General features: G+C 50.7%; 6 protein-coding genes across 6 annotated transcripts; 4 read left to right on the top strand and 2 right to left on the bottom strand.

Moving 5' to 3' along the window:
• Positions 1-745: 745 nt before the first annotated feature.
• Positions 746-3,529, top strand: TRUGW13939_10187 (uncharacterized protein; the record flags this gene model as incomplete). Its single annotated transcript, XM_035493300.1, has 15 exons — positions 746-878; positions 931-1,014; positions 1,079-1,124; positions 1,183-1,441; positions 1,495-1,813; positions 1,876-1,946; positions 1,995-2,102; positions 2,155-2,168; positions 2,217-2,348; positions 2,404-2,464; positions 2,533-2,640; positions 2,689-2,741; positions 2,804-3,056; positions 3,121-3,452; positions 3,520-3,529. 15 exons carry the CDS (start codon positions 746-748, stop codon positions 3,527-3,529), a joined length of 1,983 nt encoding a protein of 660 aa, XP_035349193.1.
• A 1,191-nt stretch (positions 3,530-4,720) lies between these two features.
• TRUGW13939_10188 (uncharacterized protein) lies at positions 4,721-6,145 on the bottom strand (the record flags this gene model as incomplete). The annotated part of the gene is made up of 5 exons (XM_035493301.1): positions 4,721-5,089; positions 5,148-5,773; positions 5,822-5,827; positions 5,887-5,960; positions 6,015-6,145. The coding sequence occupies 5 exons, from the start codon at positions 6,143-6,145 to the stop codon at positions 4,721-4,723; spliced, it is 1,206 nt and encodes a 401-aa protein (XP_035349194.1).
• Positions 6,146-7,208: 1,063 nt separating this feature from the next.
• On the top strand, positions 7,209-7,742 carry TRUGW13939_10189 (uncharacterized protein; the record flags this gene model as incomplete). Its single annotated transcript, XM_035493302.1, has 1 exon — positions 7,209-7,742. One exon carries the CDS (start codon positions 7,209-7,211, stop codon positions 7,740-7,742), a length of 534 nt encoding a protein of 177 aa, XP_035349195.1.
• Positions 7,743-8,446: 704 nt separating this feature from the next.
• On the top strand, positions 8,447-10,362 carry TRUGW13939_10190 (uncharacterized protein; the record flags this gene model as incomplete). Its single annotated transcript, XM_035493303.1, has 6 exons — positions 8,447-8,529; positions 8,617-8,686; positions 8,755-8,835; positions 8,896-9,246; positions 9,299-9,724; positions 9,781-10,362. The coding sequence occupies 6 exons, from the start codon at positions 8,447-8,449 to the stop codon at positions 10,360-10,362; spliced, it is 1,593 nt and encodes a 530-aa protein (XP_035349196.1).
• Positions 10,363-10,864: 502 nt separating this feature from the next.
• On the bottom strand, positions 10,865-11,482 carry TRUGW13939_10191 (uncharacterized protein; the record flags this gene model as incomplete). Its single annotated transcript, XM_035493304.1, has 1 exon — positions 10,865-11,482. The coding sequence occupies one exon, from the start codon at positions 11,480-11,482 to the stop codon at positions 10,865-10,867; it is 618 nt and encodes a 205-aa protein (XP_035349197.1).
• Positions 11,483-12,593: 1,111 nt separating this feature from the next.
• TRUGW13939_10192 (uncharacterized protein) lies at positions 12,594-15,138 on the top strand (the record flags this gene model as incomplete). Its single annotated transcript, XM_035493305.1, has 2 exons — positions 12,594-14,744; positions 14,797-15,138. The coding sequence occupies 2 exons, from the start codon at positions 12,594-12,596 to the stop codon at positions 15,136-15,138; spliced, it is 2,493 nt and encodes an 830-aa protein (XP_035349198.1).
• Between the last annotated feature and the right edge of the window lie 630 nt (positions 15,139-15,768).

The raw sequence follows: 15,768 nt of genomic DNA on the forward strand, positions 1-15,768 counted from the left end.
CATTAATACATGTTCCTATACCCATGAACTTTACATGTTGGTTCAGGTTTGGGGTTATCCAGGCCGGGATTAAACCCAGCATTATACCTATGGTGAATCTGAACTTCAATTTCTTGACATTATCATATTTATCTGCTATCATGATTAATTATCTCTATCTCTATCGTGGATACAGACCGGTTGCGGAAATGCCGAAGAGAGATCGGCATTGCTCCGTTTCTCGGGGCATCTCCGTGGGTCCGGCAATTCCGTCGTCTTGTATGCCCCTCTTGCTGGAAATGATTGGATTTGGCCCAGTGTCTTTGGTTTGTCTTATGTGTCCTAGAAATGACTATGACTTGTGTTTTCCTCACTATTTTATGCTCTGTCATGGCCAAGTCAAGCAGCTTATAGTGGGAGCTGTAGCAGACGAAGTGAGCATTCACTTTATCCAGGCAGGCAATGCAATATGCAATATACATATGCTCTTCCACCTTAAATCTTTACCCATGGACACAAAAGCTTCAGCAATGTAGTGCGTTCATGCAGCACCATGTACTCTAAATGGCCGCCAAATCATGAAACGTCGAACCTACAGCGAACAAAAAGCATGTTGACACGCAATGCACATAAATATTTGACATAAATCCGCCGAGAAAAAGCGTTATCTAACGCCAAATTGTGCGGGGTAGCTAGTGGCAATACCAGTGGGTCACTCAGATAGCATTCAACATGCAGGTCCATCTCAATTGCAAACCATGCACCAATGCACCTTCAGTCTATCAAGATGGAAGAATCAAGCCCAATGGAAGAAGTTATCATGGAGCATGAGCGCAGTATTCCTAGACAACCCCGATCTCGCCCGGCCAGCACCGGACTCCGGCGAAGCACCAATGCTTGTACCTTTTCTGTCCCTTAAGAAATTAAAACACTTGGGTTAATTTGTTCAAGGTCGACGCTGCAAACGCAAAAAGATCAAATGCTACTACAATGGCGAAACCAATCAGTGTGCTGCGTGTTCCAAGTCATGTTCAGGTAAACACTTATTACGTGTCTGGTTTATTTATTTTCTGTGTCGCTAATGAGATTGACAATCCAGATTGTCTTTTTGACGTCCCCCCAGACGGTGTTTTTAGGGGCCATGCGTAGGTTTTGACTACTTGAATACTTGTCTGTGCCAAAGTTAAGATTGTTTTGCTACAGATACGTTACAACCTTGGAAGCACGAGTGCAGAGCCTGGAACTCCAGCTTCGCGCTACCAAGACTCGACGAGCTGAATCGCAAATGAGGGACAGTTTGCGGAATTCCAATGCTCATGGTACGACAAATATTGAGCCAAACCCTACCACAAACACTGCACGCTCCCATGCTCACCAGGATCAGCGAAATGCACAACAACCAGTGGATTGGTCTGGGCAGAACCGGCGGCCAGTGAGACAAGAAAGTTCATTTCAAAATAATGTAAGGCAGTCATTGCATCAATATTACGAGCGACAGATCCTAAAATCGAGTAGGATGTTGGAAATACGACAGATGACTTTTCAGGAAATTTATCAGGAAATCTCATCGAACCCTCCGGCGAGCCGCAAAGATCAAGCTCCGAACTCGTCGTTCTTAACATGCTCTACAACAGCGCTGTTCCTTCAGACCCGGACATTGACAGCTTGCCCAGCCTTCCATCCAGTAAAACCGCCAGGAAACTTGTGGATGCGGTTTTTCTGTATGTTCAAGCACGGTACTGCATCGTCGACTGGGCACAAGTGCGCGAATGGCATCGAGATCGAGAGTCTCTCGCATACCTATCCAATGACGCTCCAATCGCATCGCAAACTGGTGAATACCAAACTTCAATTCTTTCAATCTATGCTCTTGCAGAGACACTGATGTCTATACAGGAGCCTATTTCATCTGGATTATCTACGCTATCGGCGCCCGTTTCGTGGCAAATCCCGAGCATTCGTCAGAGGTACTTGAAATAACCATGATTTAGCAAAAACAAGTTTCTAATTGCCAGGCTTATTTTGCTCGTGCTCGATGTTACCTGTCAGCGGTCATGTCTTTGCAGAATCTGGAAACAGTGCAAGCCTTGCTCTGTCTTGTACAGTACTATTTCCGAGCTTCAGTAAGCAGCACCAACACTGAATCTTTTTCGAGATTTACTAACAAATCCCAAGGAACCTCCAATCTGGTTTGTTCTTTTCTTTCTTACGTACGCCAGCTACTTATACCTAGACAGGCATCTGGTAGGCTTTGTCTTGCGACTCTGCGTTAAACTTCGATACCATCGCAAAGATACATCACAAAACCTAGATGCGTACACTATTGAGCTTCAAAAGCGGTTTTTCTGGTGTGCATATTGTTTTGACCGGTTTGTCTATTTTTATTGAGATATTTGTATGTATCAAGTTGACGGAACGGAATAGATGTGCCTCGATGCTATCGAAGCTGCCGTTTGGAATTAGCGATTTGGATATCGATGTAGAGGTTGGTCATTCTTTTGTGTCTTGCTTTGTGTCTTGCTTTTGTGTGCTGCATATTGCTAACAAATGTAGACGCCGGTTGATATTGAGGTTACATGTACAGATCAAGAAAAGATCCGTGAACTTCAAGTCAAGCAGGCAAATGGCGAGTCCAGCAGTGACGAGGGAGCAATCACGACGGTATTTTCTTTTCTGATCAACACAGAAACATAAAAACTAACTGACTAGATGACTGCCGCTCTCCACCACTTGCAAGTATACCGTATCAGATCGAGAATCACGTAACAATAAATCCAACCCAAACAATCTTGATATACATAGTATATAGACTAACAACGAGCAGGACAACCTTCATGGGCCCCAACGCGCGAGTACCCTCGTCCAGCGACGTCGCCAGTCTTCTCTCCGAACTCGACGAATGGAAACAGCAAGAACCGCACCAGGACTCCCGGCCTCTACCTCACCAGGGCGCCGACAGAGTGCGCGCAAACTACCTGCAAGCAGTCCTCCTCTTGATCCGGCCGGTGCTGATGAGCGACACGGTCGACCCGGATCTCGTCGAGCTCTGCGTGAACTTTGCGGTAGACGCCTGCGAAGTATGCCGCCGTTTCCTTCTAACCAATTAATAGTATCTGCTAATAAAAAGGATACGTGATATAGAGCGCAAAAACACTCAGCCTCAACCCGCAAACCCACGCGGACCGCATCACAACCTACCACGTCTTCTACTTTGGCATGACCCTACTGCAATGCCTCGCCATCCAGCCCACAGCCCTAACGCCGCGCCGCGCCCACCACGCCATCAGCTCGTGTCTGAGTGCATTAGCTATCTACGCACGCATGCTGCCCAGCGTGGCGCCGTTCTTGCATCTTTTTGAAATGCTCTCTGATCTGTTTGTGCGGAATGACCATGCCTCTGGGGAGTATCCCGTGGGCGAGGTGAGGAGGGTTTTGAATAAGATTGTGTCGAGCGATCCGTCCGAGACGTCGGGGTGTGTATTTTTTTTTTCCTTTCTATCTTTGTCTTTGCAGAATCAATCAATGGATGCTGAATGTTAGGGCTATGTAGGTTTTTACGGTCTCTTTCCGATCCCGAGACTCGTCAGGGTATGTTTGATCCGGAAGACACATTCAGAACGGTACGTACATACACATACACATATACATACATACATACATATTATGCACATGTTTCAATGTTATATCAACTGACAAACATACATGTTACAGACAATCCGCTACGACTCCATCCTCGACGGCCAGTCCTCCTCGGCCACCACGCTCGGCGCCGACCTGGACCAGCGATGCCCGCTCGACATGTTCCTGGACGTGTCACCGCTGTACGCGCCAGACGCAGAAATGACGAATCTGTGGACGGGGCCGTGGCTGGATCCGTCGTCGGCCGAGTATGCCGAGTTGGCTGCTGCGGGGGTTATCTAGCAGTTTACTTACTATATAGTAGTTATACTGTACATGTGTACATTCAAAATGTTTGGAATAGGTCATACTTAGTTAATATATCAATTGTAATTCATATGTACTTCAAAATGTTGTAGACAACTACATGTAGTGACTCATGTGTCAACATCAAGTAAAGCTCCCAACGTCAGCCGTTCCAGATGTCAACTCGTTCATGGACAAACTTCATCCATGGAACGACCTATAAACGACTCAATCATGACCACACAATTACACGTAGTCGGAAATTCAATCCTACTCGCAGCATGACAAGTGTAATGTATCTGATTTTGGTACAAGCTATGAATCCGAACCCCAGTGCACCTTTTCTATTCTAAACATCAACAAGGCACGCAGAAGAAAAATGTGACAGGCACAAGTCCAAAAACGCGGTAACAAAGGGTGAAAAGAGAAATAAAAAGTATTTGGCTATCCCCTTCCTTTCAAAAGAAGACGAAAAAGAGGAAGAAGATCATAAAGATGAAGTGGGAAAAAAAAAAAAAAAATCATGTCAGGGGAATAATACTTTAGGATTGGCTACACTTTCCAGCGGATCCAACCGTTGTAGGCAATATGGTCAAAAGAAGCCGCCGCCTTGGTATTGCAACTCATCCAAGCCCGTGCACTCATCACACGGGCTGACATCAAGGCTAAGAGAGCCGTATACATACAAGCTGTTCCAAGGCTAACAGCGTAGAGAAATGGGTAGTCCACTATCTGAGACATTGTTCACAATCTTAAGAAACCAAATAGATTGCATCCATAAGGACAGGCAAATAGGACTCCCGACGCAGGCAAGCGTTTAAGCATTGCCGGCGGTGGCACCGCCCAGAGCACCGCGAACACGGTCAACCGACTCGGGAGCGTAGCTAGGGGCAAGAGCTCCAACAAAGAGGAAGAAACCGAGAACAACAGCAGCAATGACAACGACACGGCGTTGGCCAGGGTTGGTAGATCCGTACTCAGCCCAAGAGCGGTTGGCATGGCTGGTGTACTCCTTGATCTTGTCGCCACCAAGCTTGTAGTAGACAAGTCCACCGAGAGCAATCGAGTAGCCGAAGAACTGGAGAGGGGTGACGGGGGTGTGCCAGATGGCCATGGAGGCGGCAACCAGAAGGATATCCTTCAGGACACCACAGAGGGTCATGACCAGGGAGGAAGTCTTGCCAATCTGATAGGAATTAGTAATTGCGCGTTATCTTTTGAAAAAAAAAAAAAAAAAAACCTACCAAGAACACAACAGAGACGTTGAGCAAGAATGCAACCACGGCGTTGGCGAGGAGAGTGATGAGACCGACGTTGTAGATATCAGTCATGGACATCTTGGGGGCCTCGATGAACAGGGTGGTGACTCCGTTCATGACAGCACAGACAGGGGCAAAGTAGTAGAGGGAGACGAGGGGGTCCATCTTAAATTCGGCAGAGCTCAACAAGCGCTGGACCATGACCAAGCGAATGGCCTCGAAGATGATACCACCGATCTGGAAGAGGAAACCGATCAAGACAAACCTGATCTCACCAAAGGAAGCAATGACGACACCGACGACGATGGCAGAGACGTTCATGAGGACCTTCAGGTTGACGGGAGAGATTCCGAGACCCCAGGTGGCGAGCAAGACGGCAACGGGGGTGGTAGCCTTGAGCATTTGGATAAAGGCGACACTCAGGTACAGGTAGGTAACGTTACCGCAGATCAGAGACAAACTGAAGAAGAGACCGATGGGGACAATGGCACGCAGGTAGACGCGGCCAGTCATCTTGACAGTCTTGCGGCCGTCGAGCAGGGTGGTGGTGCGAGCGAGGATCTGGGTCATGATGGTGGCGAAGGTCAAGTGCCATGTTGTCAAGAAAATAGCTGTTGCTGGTTAGTTTATTATTCAACGGGTCATGCGGGATCACATACGGTAGGCTATCAGGTCACACGAATTAGTATTTGCGCAATGAACGGATGAGACAGCAAAAACTTACCAAACGGAGCAGCCTCGTTCGCCAAGATCTGCTTGTTGAACAGAATGACGCTGGAACTGAGGGCGATCCAGGCACTGCAGCAGACACGTTAGCAGGTAGCAAGAGGGCGTCGTCAAGAAGATTCTCACGTCACGTAAAAGGCCGGGTGCAGGGAAGCCTTGGGAGGCTCAGCCTTCTCAGCGGCCGGGTTGACGGTGGGCAAGGTCTGCTCTGGGCGCGGGACCTCGCCAGAGGTACGGGCTTTCTCTCCATCAGACATGGTGGCAGAAAACGCACGAGCTTGTTCACGGAAGAAGTTGTGGAATTCAAAGGGGCGCTGCCGGAGGAGGCTGCTGGTGCCGAACGACGAGGAGGCCACGGGGAGCGGTGGTGGTGGTGGTGGTGGTTGAGGGTGTTGTTGTTGTCGTGTTAAGTTCGGGACAGGGGCAGGAGAGAAAATTAATTAACGGGGGGAAGGAAGGGTAGGTAAGGTGGTCGGCGACAAAGACGAAGACGACGGAAGAGGAAGACGACGAAGAAGAGAAGACGAGAAGGCTTAACGAGTGGCTGTGGTCAACTGCAAGAGGGCAACAAGGACGAAAAGAGACGAAGGGAGGCTGGTGGTGGGAGAAGCACGTTCGCGGGCGTTGGGGAGAGGAAGTAATGATGATGGCAGCCGGAAGCGGGCTGAGCCAAGGGATGGAAATGGCATGGATTATGGGTGCAGACTCTGCGCGCGCTAGGCCGCATGCGGGCTAGCGGGCGGGCGCGGGCGGTGGCCGCTGGTTGGCCAGGTGGCGCCGAGTGGGGCGGGCTGATAAGCGGGCGGTGGGCCGATCGCCGGGCAAGTGACCGCCCGCAAGCAGCCAACGTGGGCGGCCGGAAAAGGGGCTGAGACTGTTTCACTGTGTATACACATCTGGAGCAAGTATCCTGTATAACATTATGGTTTGTTGTTCATTGTTCCATGGGACTCTGCGATCTATTCGGTATAATCGATACAGCCATCTGGAATTGATATAGTCATCGTCTATAATCGTGTGTACTATTAATAGATGGCCGCATGAACCTCCTGCCTATACCCCGTACAACTGCAGAGCCATACTGCAGAGCCATACTGCAGAGCCGTACAACGGTTGTGACTGCTGTGACTGTCGCACTGCAGATACAACTCCAGACGGGCTCACGGAGTAACAAACACCTGCATTTGCGATCTTCAACGGAGTATCACTCGGACGGGAGACAGACGGTGGACCGTTGCCGATCTAGATGTGATGGAAGGAGGAGAAGACACGTAAGTTGCAAGCTGGAACAATCGACATCAAAGGCCATGGCCGCCCCACATGGCGTCCGCGCCTAGCTCCAAGGTTGGCCAGGGCTGCCCGCCCCATGGACCGGGTCCACCCTCTGCATCCAATGGCATGTTTCAAATGGGCACATGCCCCACCACAACTAACGGACAACGTGGGTCCCGATGGAGCCACGCTGCCCCACGCAGCCTACCAGGGCCCGCCACTGCAGCCCAGGCCTCGCGCTGGCCGCGAATCACGCTGCGATCTCGTGCAGGCGCCCAGAGCTTATTTCATGTGCCTTGTCCCTGTCCCGGTGCTGTTTCCGGCATTTCCAATCCTCATATCACGACTGTGCCTGTGTGCCTGTGTGTACCGGTCTCCGTACAAGTGGCCGCAGAGGGACAGAAGCACCATGGGTCCCGATCCAGCCCAGAGGAGCAGCCGTATCGCCATGATGATCGCCCTGGTGGACCCCCTCATTTCAGTCTTCAACCACTGGCCGCCCAAAACGGTATTTCTGTGCAGCGATCCAGCAGATCGCCTCCTGAGCGTATCCCCTTGAATCCGTCCCGGTGGCCAATGTAACCATTATTCTTATTCTTTCATTTATTTGCCATCCCCAGCGAGTCAACGATCGATAGCACGCCGTACCACCGCCACCATCAACATAATTTGCATTGGGCCGTTTCCGGCGCCGCGGTAACGCTTATCGCTGTCGCCTGTTAGTGACACCGACTTAGTGCCCGGCGGTGACAGCGACCAGACCAAGAACAACAATGGAAGAAATAATTATAGTATCCATCCACCGTCGTAATCGTAATAAATAGGATAATTGACGAGATGGAGGGTCCAAGCTGTCGTCATTTGCCATCGCTGGAATTAATGGCACGCAGCTCAGGGGGTGGAAATTGCACGAGGCTGTCAGACCCATTGGGGCTGGCTCTCTTGATGGCGATGCCAGTAATAATGCTAACCAAAGTCAAAGCTAATCTCGCCCCCTTTCCCATGCTCCACTGCTATCGTGTGTGAGACTGAGAGCAGCAGAAAAAAAAAAAAAAAAAAAAAAAAAAAAAAACCGGGATCCGGATTTGAAACGAAACAGGCACGCACGCTCACCGCCCTACCTAGTGCCAACTGACTCCTGACCGCCCACCACCCCCACAGCGTCCCAAGAACAGCTCACTCACAACAAAACTTCTCTCCTCGTCCCTCTCCCCAAGTGTCCTCTTGACCCCAATCGCTCTTGCTTTACTCCTTGCTGCTGTCGCCAGCAACATCCATCGTCGTCTATGCTTAACATCGCTCGCAAGACCCTCAACCGTGTGCCCAGCTTCCAGGATATCCTCCAAGGCAGGATGAGCCACCCCGACATGTGAGCGAACCCCCCCTCACCACCCACTATCACCATCATCTCCCCTCCAACAATCCATTGTCTTGCTGACAACTCTTGGCCATACAGTTCCGTTGACGTTCTCGTCATTGGCGCCGGTCCTACCGGCCTGGGCGCTGCAAAGCGTCTCAACCAGATTGTATGTTGCTTTTTCCCCCGCTATGCTGGAAGAAAAAAAAAAGGGGTGGCTAACAACAAGGTGAACAGGACGGCCCATCATGGCTCATTGTCGACGCCAACGAGACTCCTGGTGGTCTTGCCTCGACTGATGTCACTCCGGAAGGCTTCGTAAGTTTGGAACAACAATAAAAAAAAATAAAAAAATAAAAAAAAATCTAATTGTCGCAGTTGTACGATGTCGGTGGTCACGTCATCTTCTCTCACTACAAGTACTTCGATGACTGCATTGACGAGGCTCTCCCCAAGCCCGACGACTGGTACACCCACCAGCGTATCTCCTACGTCCGCTGCCAGGGCGAATGGGTTCCTTACCCCTTCCAGAACAACATCTCCATGCTTCCCAAGGCCGAGCAGGTGCGCTGCATCGAAGGCATGATCGATGCCGCCCTCGAGGCCCGCGTCGCCAACGTCAAGCCCAAGACCTTTGACGAGTGGATTCTGCGCCAGATGGGTGTTGGTCTGGCCGACCTCTTCATGAGACCCTACAACTTCAAGGTCTGGGCCGTTCCCACCACCAAGGTAAGCATTCTCCGACCCATCTTGTTTTGGCCTGCGGCTGACCCCAGTCTAGATGCAATGCTCGTGGCTCGGTGAGCGTGTCGCCGCTCCCAACGTCAAGGCTGTCACTTCCAACGTCATCCTGAACAAGACTGCCGGAAACTGGGGTCCCAACGCGACCTTCCGTTTCCCCGCCCGCGGCGGTACCGGTGGTATCTGGATTGCCGTTGCCGACACTCTCCCCAAGGAGAACACCCGCTACGGCGAGCACGGCAAGGTCACCAAGGTCAACTCTGGCGCCAAGGTCGTCACTCTCGGTGATGGTACCACTGTCGGTTACGAGAAGCTCGTGTCGACCATGGCTGTCGACGGCTTGATTGACCAGCTCGGCGACAAGGACCTTATCGAGGACAAGAAGGACCTCTTCTACTCTTCCACCCACGTTATCGGTGTCGGTATCCGTGGAGAGCGCCCCGAGCGCATTGGCGACAAGTGCTGGGTATGTTGATTGCAATTTTCTTCTTTCCAAGTGCGACGCTAATCCTACAACTACAGCTCTACTTCCCCGAGGACAACTGTCCCTTCTACCGTGCCACCATCTTCTCCAACTACTCGCCACACAACCAGCCCGAGGCCTCCAAGCAGCTGCCCACTCTCCAGCTCGCTGACGGCTCCAAGCCCGCCGACAGCAGCGCCAAGCCTGGTCCCTACTGGTCGATCATGTTGGAAACCTCCGAGTCTTCCTACAAGCCCGTCGACCTGGAGAACGTCATCAAGGACTCTATCCAGGGTCTCGTCAACACCGAGATGCTCAAGCCCGGTGACGAGATTGTCTCTACCTACCACCGCCGCTTCGACCACGGTTACCCCACCCCCTCTCTGGAGCGTGAGGGTGCCCTGACCAAGATCCTGCCCAAGCTCCAGGAGAAGGGCATCTGGTCCCGTGGCCGTTTCGGTAGCTGGCGCTACGAGGTCGGCAACCAGGACCACTCGTTCATGCTCGGTGTCGAGGCTGTCGACAACATTGTCAACGGTTCCGTTGAGCTGACCCTCAACTACCCCGACTTTGTCAACGGCCGACAGAACACCGAGCGCCGTCTGGTCGATGGTGCCCAGGTTTTCTCCAAGAAGAAGTAAACGAATTGAGGGGAAAGAACATAGTGTTTTGACTATTTTAGACCCGTCTTAATTTTTTTTCTTTTTTTCTTTTTTTTTCTTTTGTCTTTCTTTTGTGTGACGAAGGTACATGGAACGGAGCATTAAAGTATTTATAAACAAGAGTTCATAACGTGGGATATACCTTTTTTTTAGTTTCTCAAGTTCCTTGGAAGAAATCAATGATTGGCATGCATATCGGCTTGAATAGTGTGTGTATCAAATTGATCTTGCGATTCACCGTTTGTCCCGGATTTGCGGGCATGGTTTATCTTAGCATAGAGTGTTTTAGACTGAATCTATTGCTTCTACACGATTTTGGTTGTACATGTAGTCCATTGAGAGTAAACATGATGTACATATTAATGCATGGTTCAAGCCAAGGGTCATTCTCATAAGAAATATAATACACGCCGACCCCCATTTACACCATCGAATCTCTCATTCCTCTTTTCCAACGTTGTATAGATAGATACCCTCCAGCTCATAAAAAAGCCCCATGATGACCCGACCCAACCACACGTCGAATCCGATACCGCGGACTAGGCAGCGTCTGCGCCAAAGCACCCTGCTCTAGCGGCGGCGAGTCATCACCACCAATATCATCTTCCTCGTTTTCAAGAAGTGAGCCTGTCGATTCTTGTCTTCCTCGACGGTTCACAGCCAGTCTGGCGCGGGCCAATCTCGCGGGGATGATCTGGTGGTATGTAGTAGCATGCTCGTCCGAGAGGAGAGACAGCGGCGGTGACGAATCTTCCTCCTCCCTGGAGCTAGGGCTTGGAGATGACGCTGCGAGCAGACAGACGTTGTCATCAAACATATCCACTGCTTCAGTATCGCTCGGCGTGCAAATGATCCCTGATGATGATGATGATGATGATGATGATGATGATGATGATGATGTTGGAGTCGAAGGTGAAGATGGCGGGGACCACGGCGACGTCGCCCGCAGATGGCAGTAGCGTAGATCATCACTTGTAATGTCGTTCATTCGCAAGTTCTGGAGTTGCTGGCGCACGGCGCGCTCGACGATGACTTGCTGCAGGGTCTGATAGACCTCTCGCTCAGAGAGCTGGATGCGACTGGGCAGCGAGCGGAACATTGTGTGGGCGAGACGAGACGAGCTCAGTTCAGCTCAGTTCACTTCACTTCAAGGTGGGCTCGGCTGAGGTCAATGGTGAGTGTCAAGGAAGATGCATATCGATGTCGTCAGGGCTGTGGGTGCAGCGTCACCTGGACACGCGGCTGGCGCTCCGGTCGTGCCTTCCTGTCTGCCTTTGGGCGGCCGAGGAAGGTGCGTCTGTATACACACTGCATCTGGCATACCGGCATACTACACTAGTATAACAGTATGTCTTCATCCATGTATTAATTAATAGCACTGACTGCTGACAAAAAAAAGTCACAATAAAATAGTCGGTTAAGCATGGATAAGCGTCTCGCTTCGTCTACTATAATAAGCTTATTATGACAGGTGAAACAAACACGTCCCCCAAGTCACAATGAGGCCGTTCTGTGCGCTCAGCAAGACAAGATCCACCGGATCAGTACATACTATACAGTGAATAAAACAGTAGAAAATAGAAAATAGTAAACACAACACTAAACAGGAAATAACAATATTTATATATAGCATTCCTCGATTCACCCGCTCCGCCCGGCGTGCGTGTCGAGCCCCCCTTTTGAGGCGCGGTTAATCGTGCCAAGGGAGCCGCCCGTCTCGCCTGCTTACTTGACCCTCCACCACGCCATGACAGCACACCACACGCCATTGTTCGTCCCTCTCTCCCTCTCTCTATCTCTATCGCTGTCTAGCATCGCTGCTCCTGTCCTCCCCGTCGCCGGCGCCATCGTCTTCGCATCACCGCCAGCGTCTCGTCAGGTTCCTCCGTCCGAGCGCGTTAATTAACTCACCTCACGACTAGGCACCGACCAACCATCCTCTCGCTCGCTCCCTGTCGAGTAAATACCATGCATCCGTTGTCGATGCGATCGCCGCCGCCATAATAAGCCCGACTATACGCTCGCTTGCTCGAATCTACTGTCTATTGGTCTATTTGATGTCTCCCTAACTTACCTTCATAAGCGTCTGGATTTCTTCCTGTCGTTCGGCATCCATTCAGCCTTTCAACCCGCCCCTGTGTTGAACTCGCCAGCAACCGATCTTAGGGTTATCTCTCGTGCCCTTGCGTGTGCTCCCGATTCCTCTCACCATGGAAGGTGACCTGAGCCTCTCCCAGTCGCTGGGCGGATTGAGGATCGCAAACCCAGACGACTCCCTCCCTCATGAAGAACCACGGCTCCCGGCTCAGCAACAATCCAGTCTGCCCGAACCCCAACAACAGCCAACTTACTCGCTTCCGCCTCTGCCCGCGCTCGACGCTCTGGAACCGGACTCTACCACCGACACGCTGGGCGACCTGGCCAGCTCGTACAAATCCCAGGCCTCGGCCATCGATCTGGCTCCGTCGGCTCGCCGCCCAAACAATCGCTCGTCCGTAGCGTATTTGCCAGACCACCCGCCCTCTTCGAGCCAGCATCATCAAACCATCCCGCGATCCGCCTCAACCCACGTACAGGGCAGTCATTATGCCAATGGCTCGTCCGCCGCTAGGGAGCTGAATAATTACCGAATTCGGACTGATTCTAGTGCATCTGGTGGGCCAGAGCTGATGTATCGCTCCGACTCGCGAGGCGGTTCCGCCGCTCTTCAGGCCGGTGTGCCCTCGAGAGACAACAGCCACAGTGACCGCTCGTACAAAAAGAGCCAATTCATGCCCGGGAACGGCCAGCTGCCCCTGCGGCAGGGCTCGCGCCTCGGACACAACGTCACCTCCTCTCCCAGCTCGCCGTATTCCCTGGAAAACGGGCCTCCGACCAGCAGCGAAGAATGGCAAGATCGCGGTGCCGCCGTCGGCATCAGACAAGAAGTAGATGCCAACGGCCGGACCGTCTCTCGCTACATCAAAAAGGGCGTCCGGGATTTTTCTTTCGGGCAGACGTTGGGCGAGGGCTCTTATAGTACTGTATGTCTGGCCACTGACCGCCAGACTCTCAATGAATACGCCATCAAGATCTTGGACAAACGGCATATCATCAAGGAGAAAAAGGTCAAATACGTCAACATTGAGAAAGATACGCTAAATCGGCTCACCGATCACCCGGGTATAGTCCGACTATACTATACCTTTCAGGATGAGCGTTCACTATATTTTGTTCTTGATCTGTGCAAGAACGGAGAATTGCTTGGCGTTTTGAAACGCATGGTCACGTTTGATGAAGAATGTGCCCAGTTTTATTGTGCCCAGATTCTTGATACTATCGACTACATGCACAAACGAGGAGTAATTCACCGTGACTTGAAACCAGAGAATATCCTGCTAGACAGCCAAATGTACACCAAGATCACCGATTTTGGCACGGCCAAGATCCTCAACACTCCCAAGAAGGACGACAACAGCTTTAGTGATCCGTCTCCGTTGGACTCGGCAGACCTTCAGGAAGAAGAGCGTGCGAGCTCTTTTGTAGGGACTGCAGAATACGTGAGCCCCGAATTGCTCACCGATAAAAACGCATGCAAAGCCAGCGATCTCTGGGCCTTTGGGTGCATCGTCTTTCAGCTTCTGGCCGGTCGTCCGCCATTCAAAGCTGCCAACGAATATCTGACCTTTCAGAAAATCGTTGCTCTCGAATATGAATTCCCCAGCGGCTTTCCTCCTGTCGCGCGCGACCTTGTTGAACGACTTCTCGTTCTCGACCCTGCCCGTCGTTTGCCAATTGAGCATATCAAGAACCACGAGTTTTTCGACGGGGTGGCCTGGGGACGAGCTCTTTGGAAACAAAAGGCCCCTCGATTAAAACCGTACAGCCCCCCAGCGCGAGAACCGATCAAGCTGAATGGCGGCGCCGGTGCCGACGCCGATAGTGTCCCACCAAACATTTCCGCTACACCTTCTTCTGCCAACGTGGCGACGAGCTCCAAGAGCTACCCACGTGTTATCACTGAACTACCTCCTCCCAGCCAACTAGACATTGAATGGTCTCCGGTTCTCTCGAGAAACAACGAGCGCATTCTAAAACTAGGGAACTTGTCCGTTTCGGTCTCCCATGCCGCGCACAGCCCTGCCGGCCGCAATGGGCTTGCAGAGGCGGAACCACCAAAGAAGTTCTCTCGTTTCTTCGGTAGTAGTACGCCCAAAAAGAAGCAGCGGTTAGTCATGATCACGTCTTCGGCTCGCATTATACTCGCTGCTGCAGGGGGTGACGACAAGAGAGTCAAGATTGAGATTTCCCTCTTGGCTCCTGAGACTAGCTATAGAAGCACCGTAGATTCAAAGGGTGCTTCTTCATGGATTGTCGACACGGTATGTCTTTTTTTTTGGTGTTTGTGTTTTTGCTTCAGCTAACGGTATACAGCGAGATAAACACTACGTCTTTGAAGAGGTCAAGACAGCCTCCAGCTCGCAGCCGAATGCAACTTCGACGCAAGAATGGATCGACACTCTTGACCGGGCCAAAGAATTTGCCATGTCACAGCAAAGCAATTCGTACTCGGCGGATGACTACCGAGACTTGTCATCTGCCTTTTCCAGCCAGACAAACACCATCGACCATTCTTCCGAGTTCCAAGGTGAACTTGCATCGGCCGGGAGAACGACTCTTCATAAAAACCAGGCCAATGACTCGGATTCCATAAAAGGAAAGAAAAACCGGTTCAGCAAGCGACATTCAAAGAACGGGCTGGCTGCGGTTTTTTAGTTTTCTTTCTATTATCGAATCGTCCGATCTTCCTTTTATACCCTTCTTCTGCGAATCACATGATTTCGACTTGTCATCGAGCGTTCCTCATGGTGCATATTAGTTTTGCAAGCATGCCTTGTTTTTTCCCCGTCTGTTGCGTTTTTGGGATATCATATCCTAACCCGAGCTATCACTTGCATTACCAATAATATTTGGTGGCGTTTTGTTTTCAATCTGTTTCTTTTTTGGAATTTTCCCTGTCGGGCATATTACGAAGATGTTAGATGTTTTGTGTTGAAAAATGAACATTCCTGCATTTAGACCCCTTTTTTTTTCTTTTCCTTTTTTGGTGCTGTCTATGCAGACTATTCAATCGAACGACTTTCTGTTTAGAGTTTTACTTTGAGTATCTATATTACTTTCATTCTTTTGTTCCTTTCGTTCCCTTTCAATGGTGTATTTCCAATAATCTCCTCTTTTCTTTTCTTCCCATAGTATTACATATTTCTTGTCTACGGTTGGATAACATGGTTCTCAATGGGTTACTGGTTTTATTATTACATGTAGTCTAAGCTGTTAAAAAAAAAAATCAACAAATGCATACATGTCCATCAATCGATGCAACATCAGAAAACCACCCATGCATAT

Source organism: Talaromyces rugulosus, chromosome V (genome assembly GCF_013368755.1).
Source record: "Talaromyces rugulosus chromosome V, complete sequence".
Taxonomy (NCBI): domain Eukaryota; kingdom Fungi; phylum Ascomycota; class Eurotiomycetes; order Eurotiales; family Trichocomaceae; genus Talaromyces; species Talaromyces rugulosus.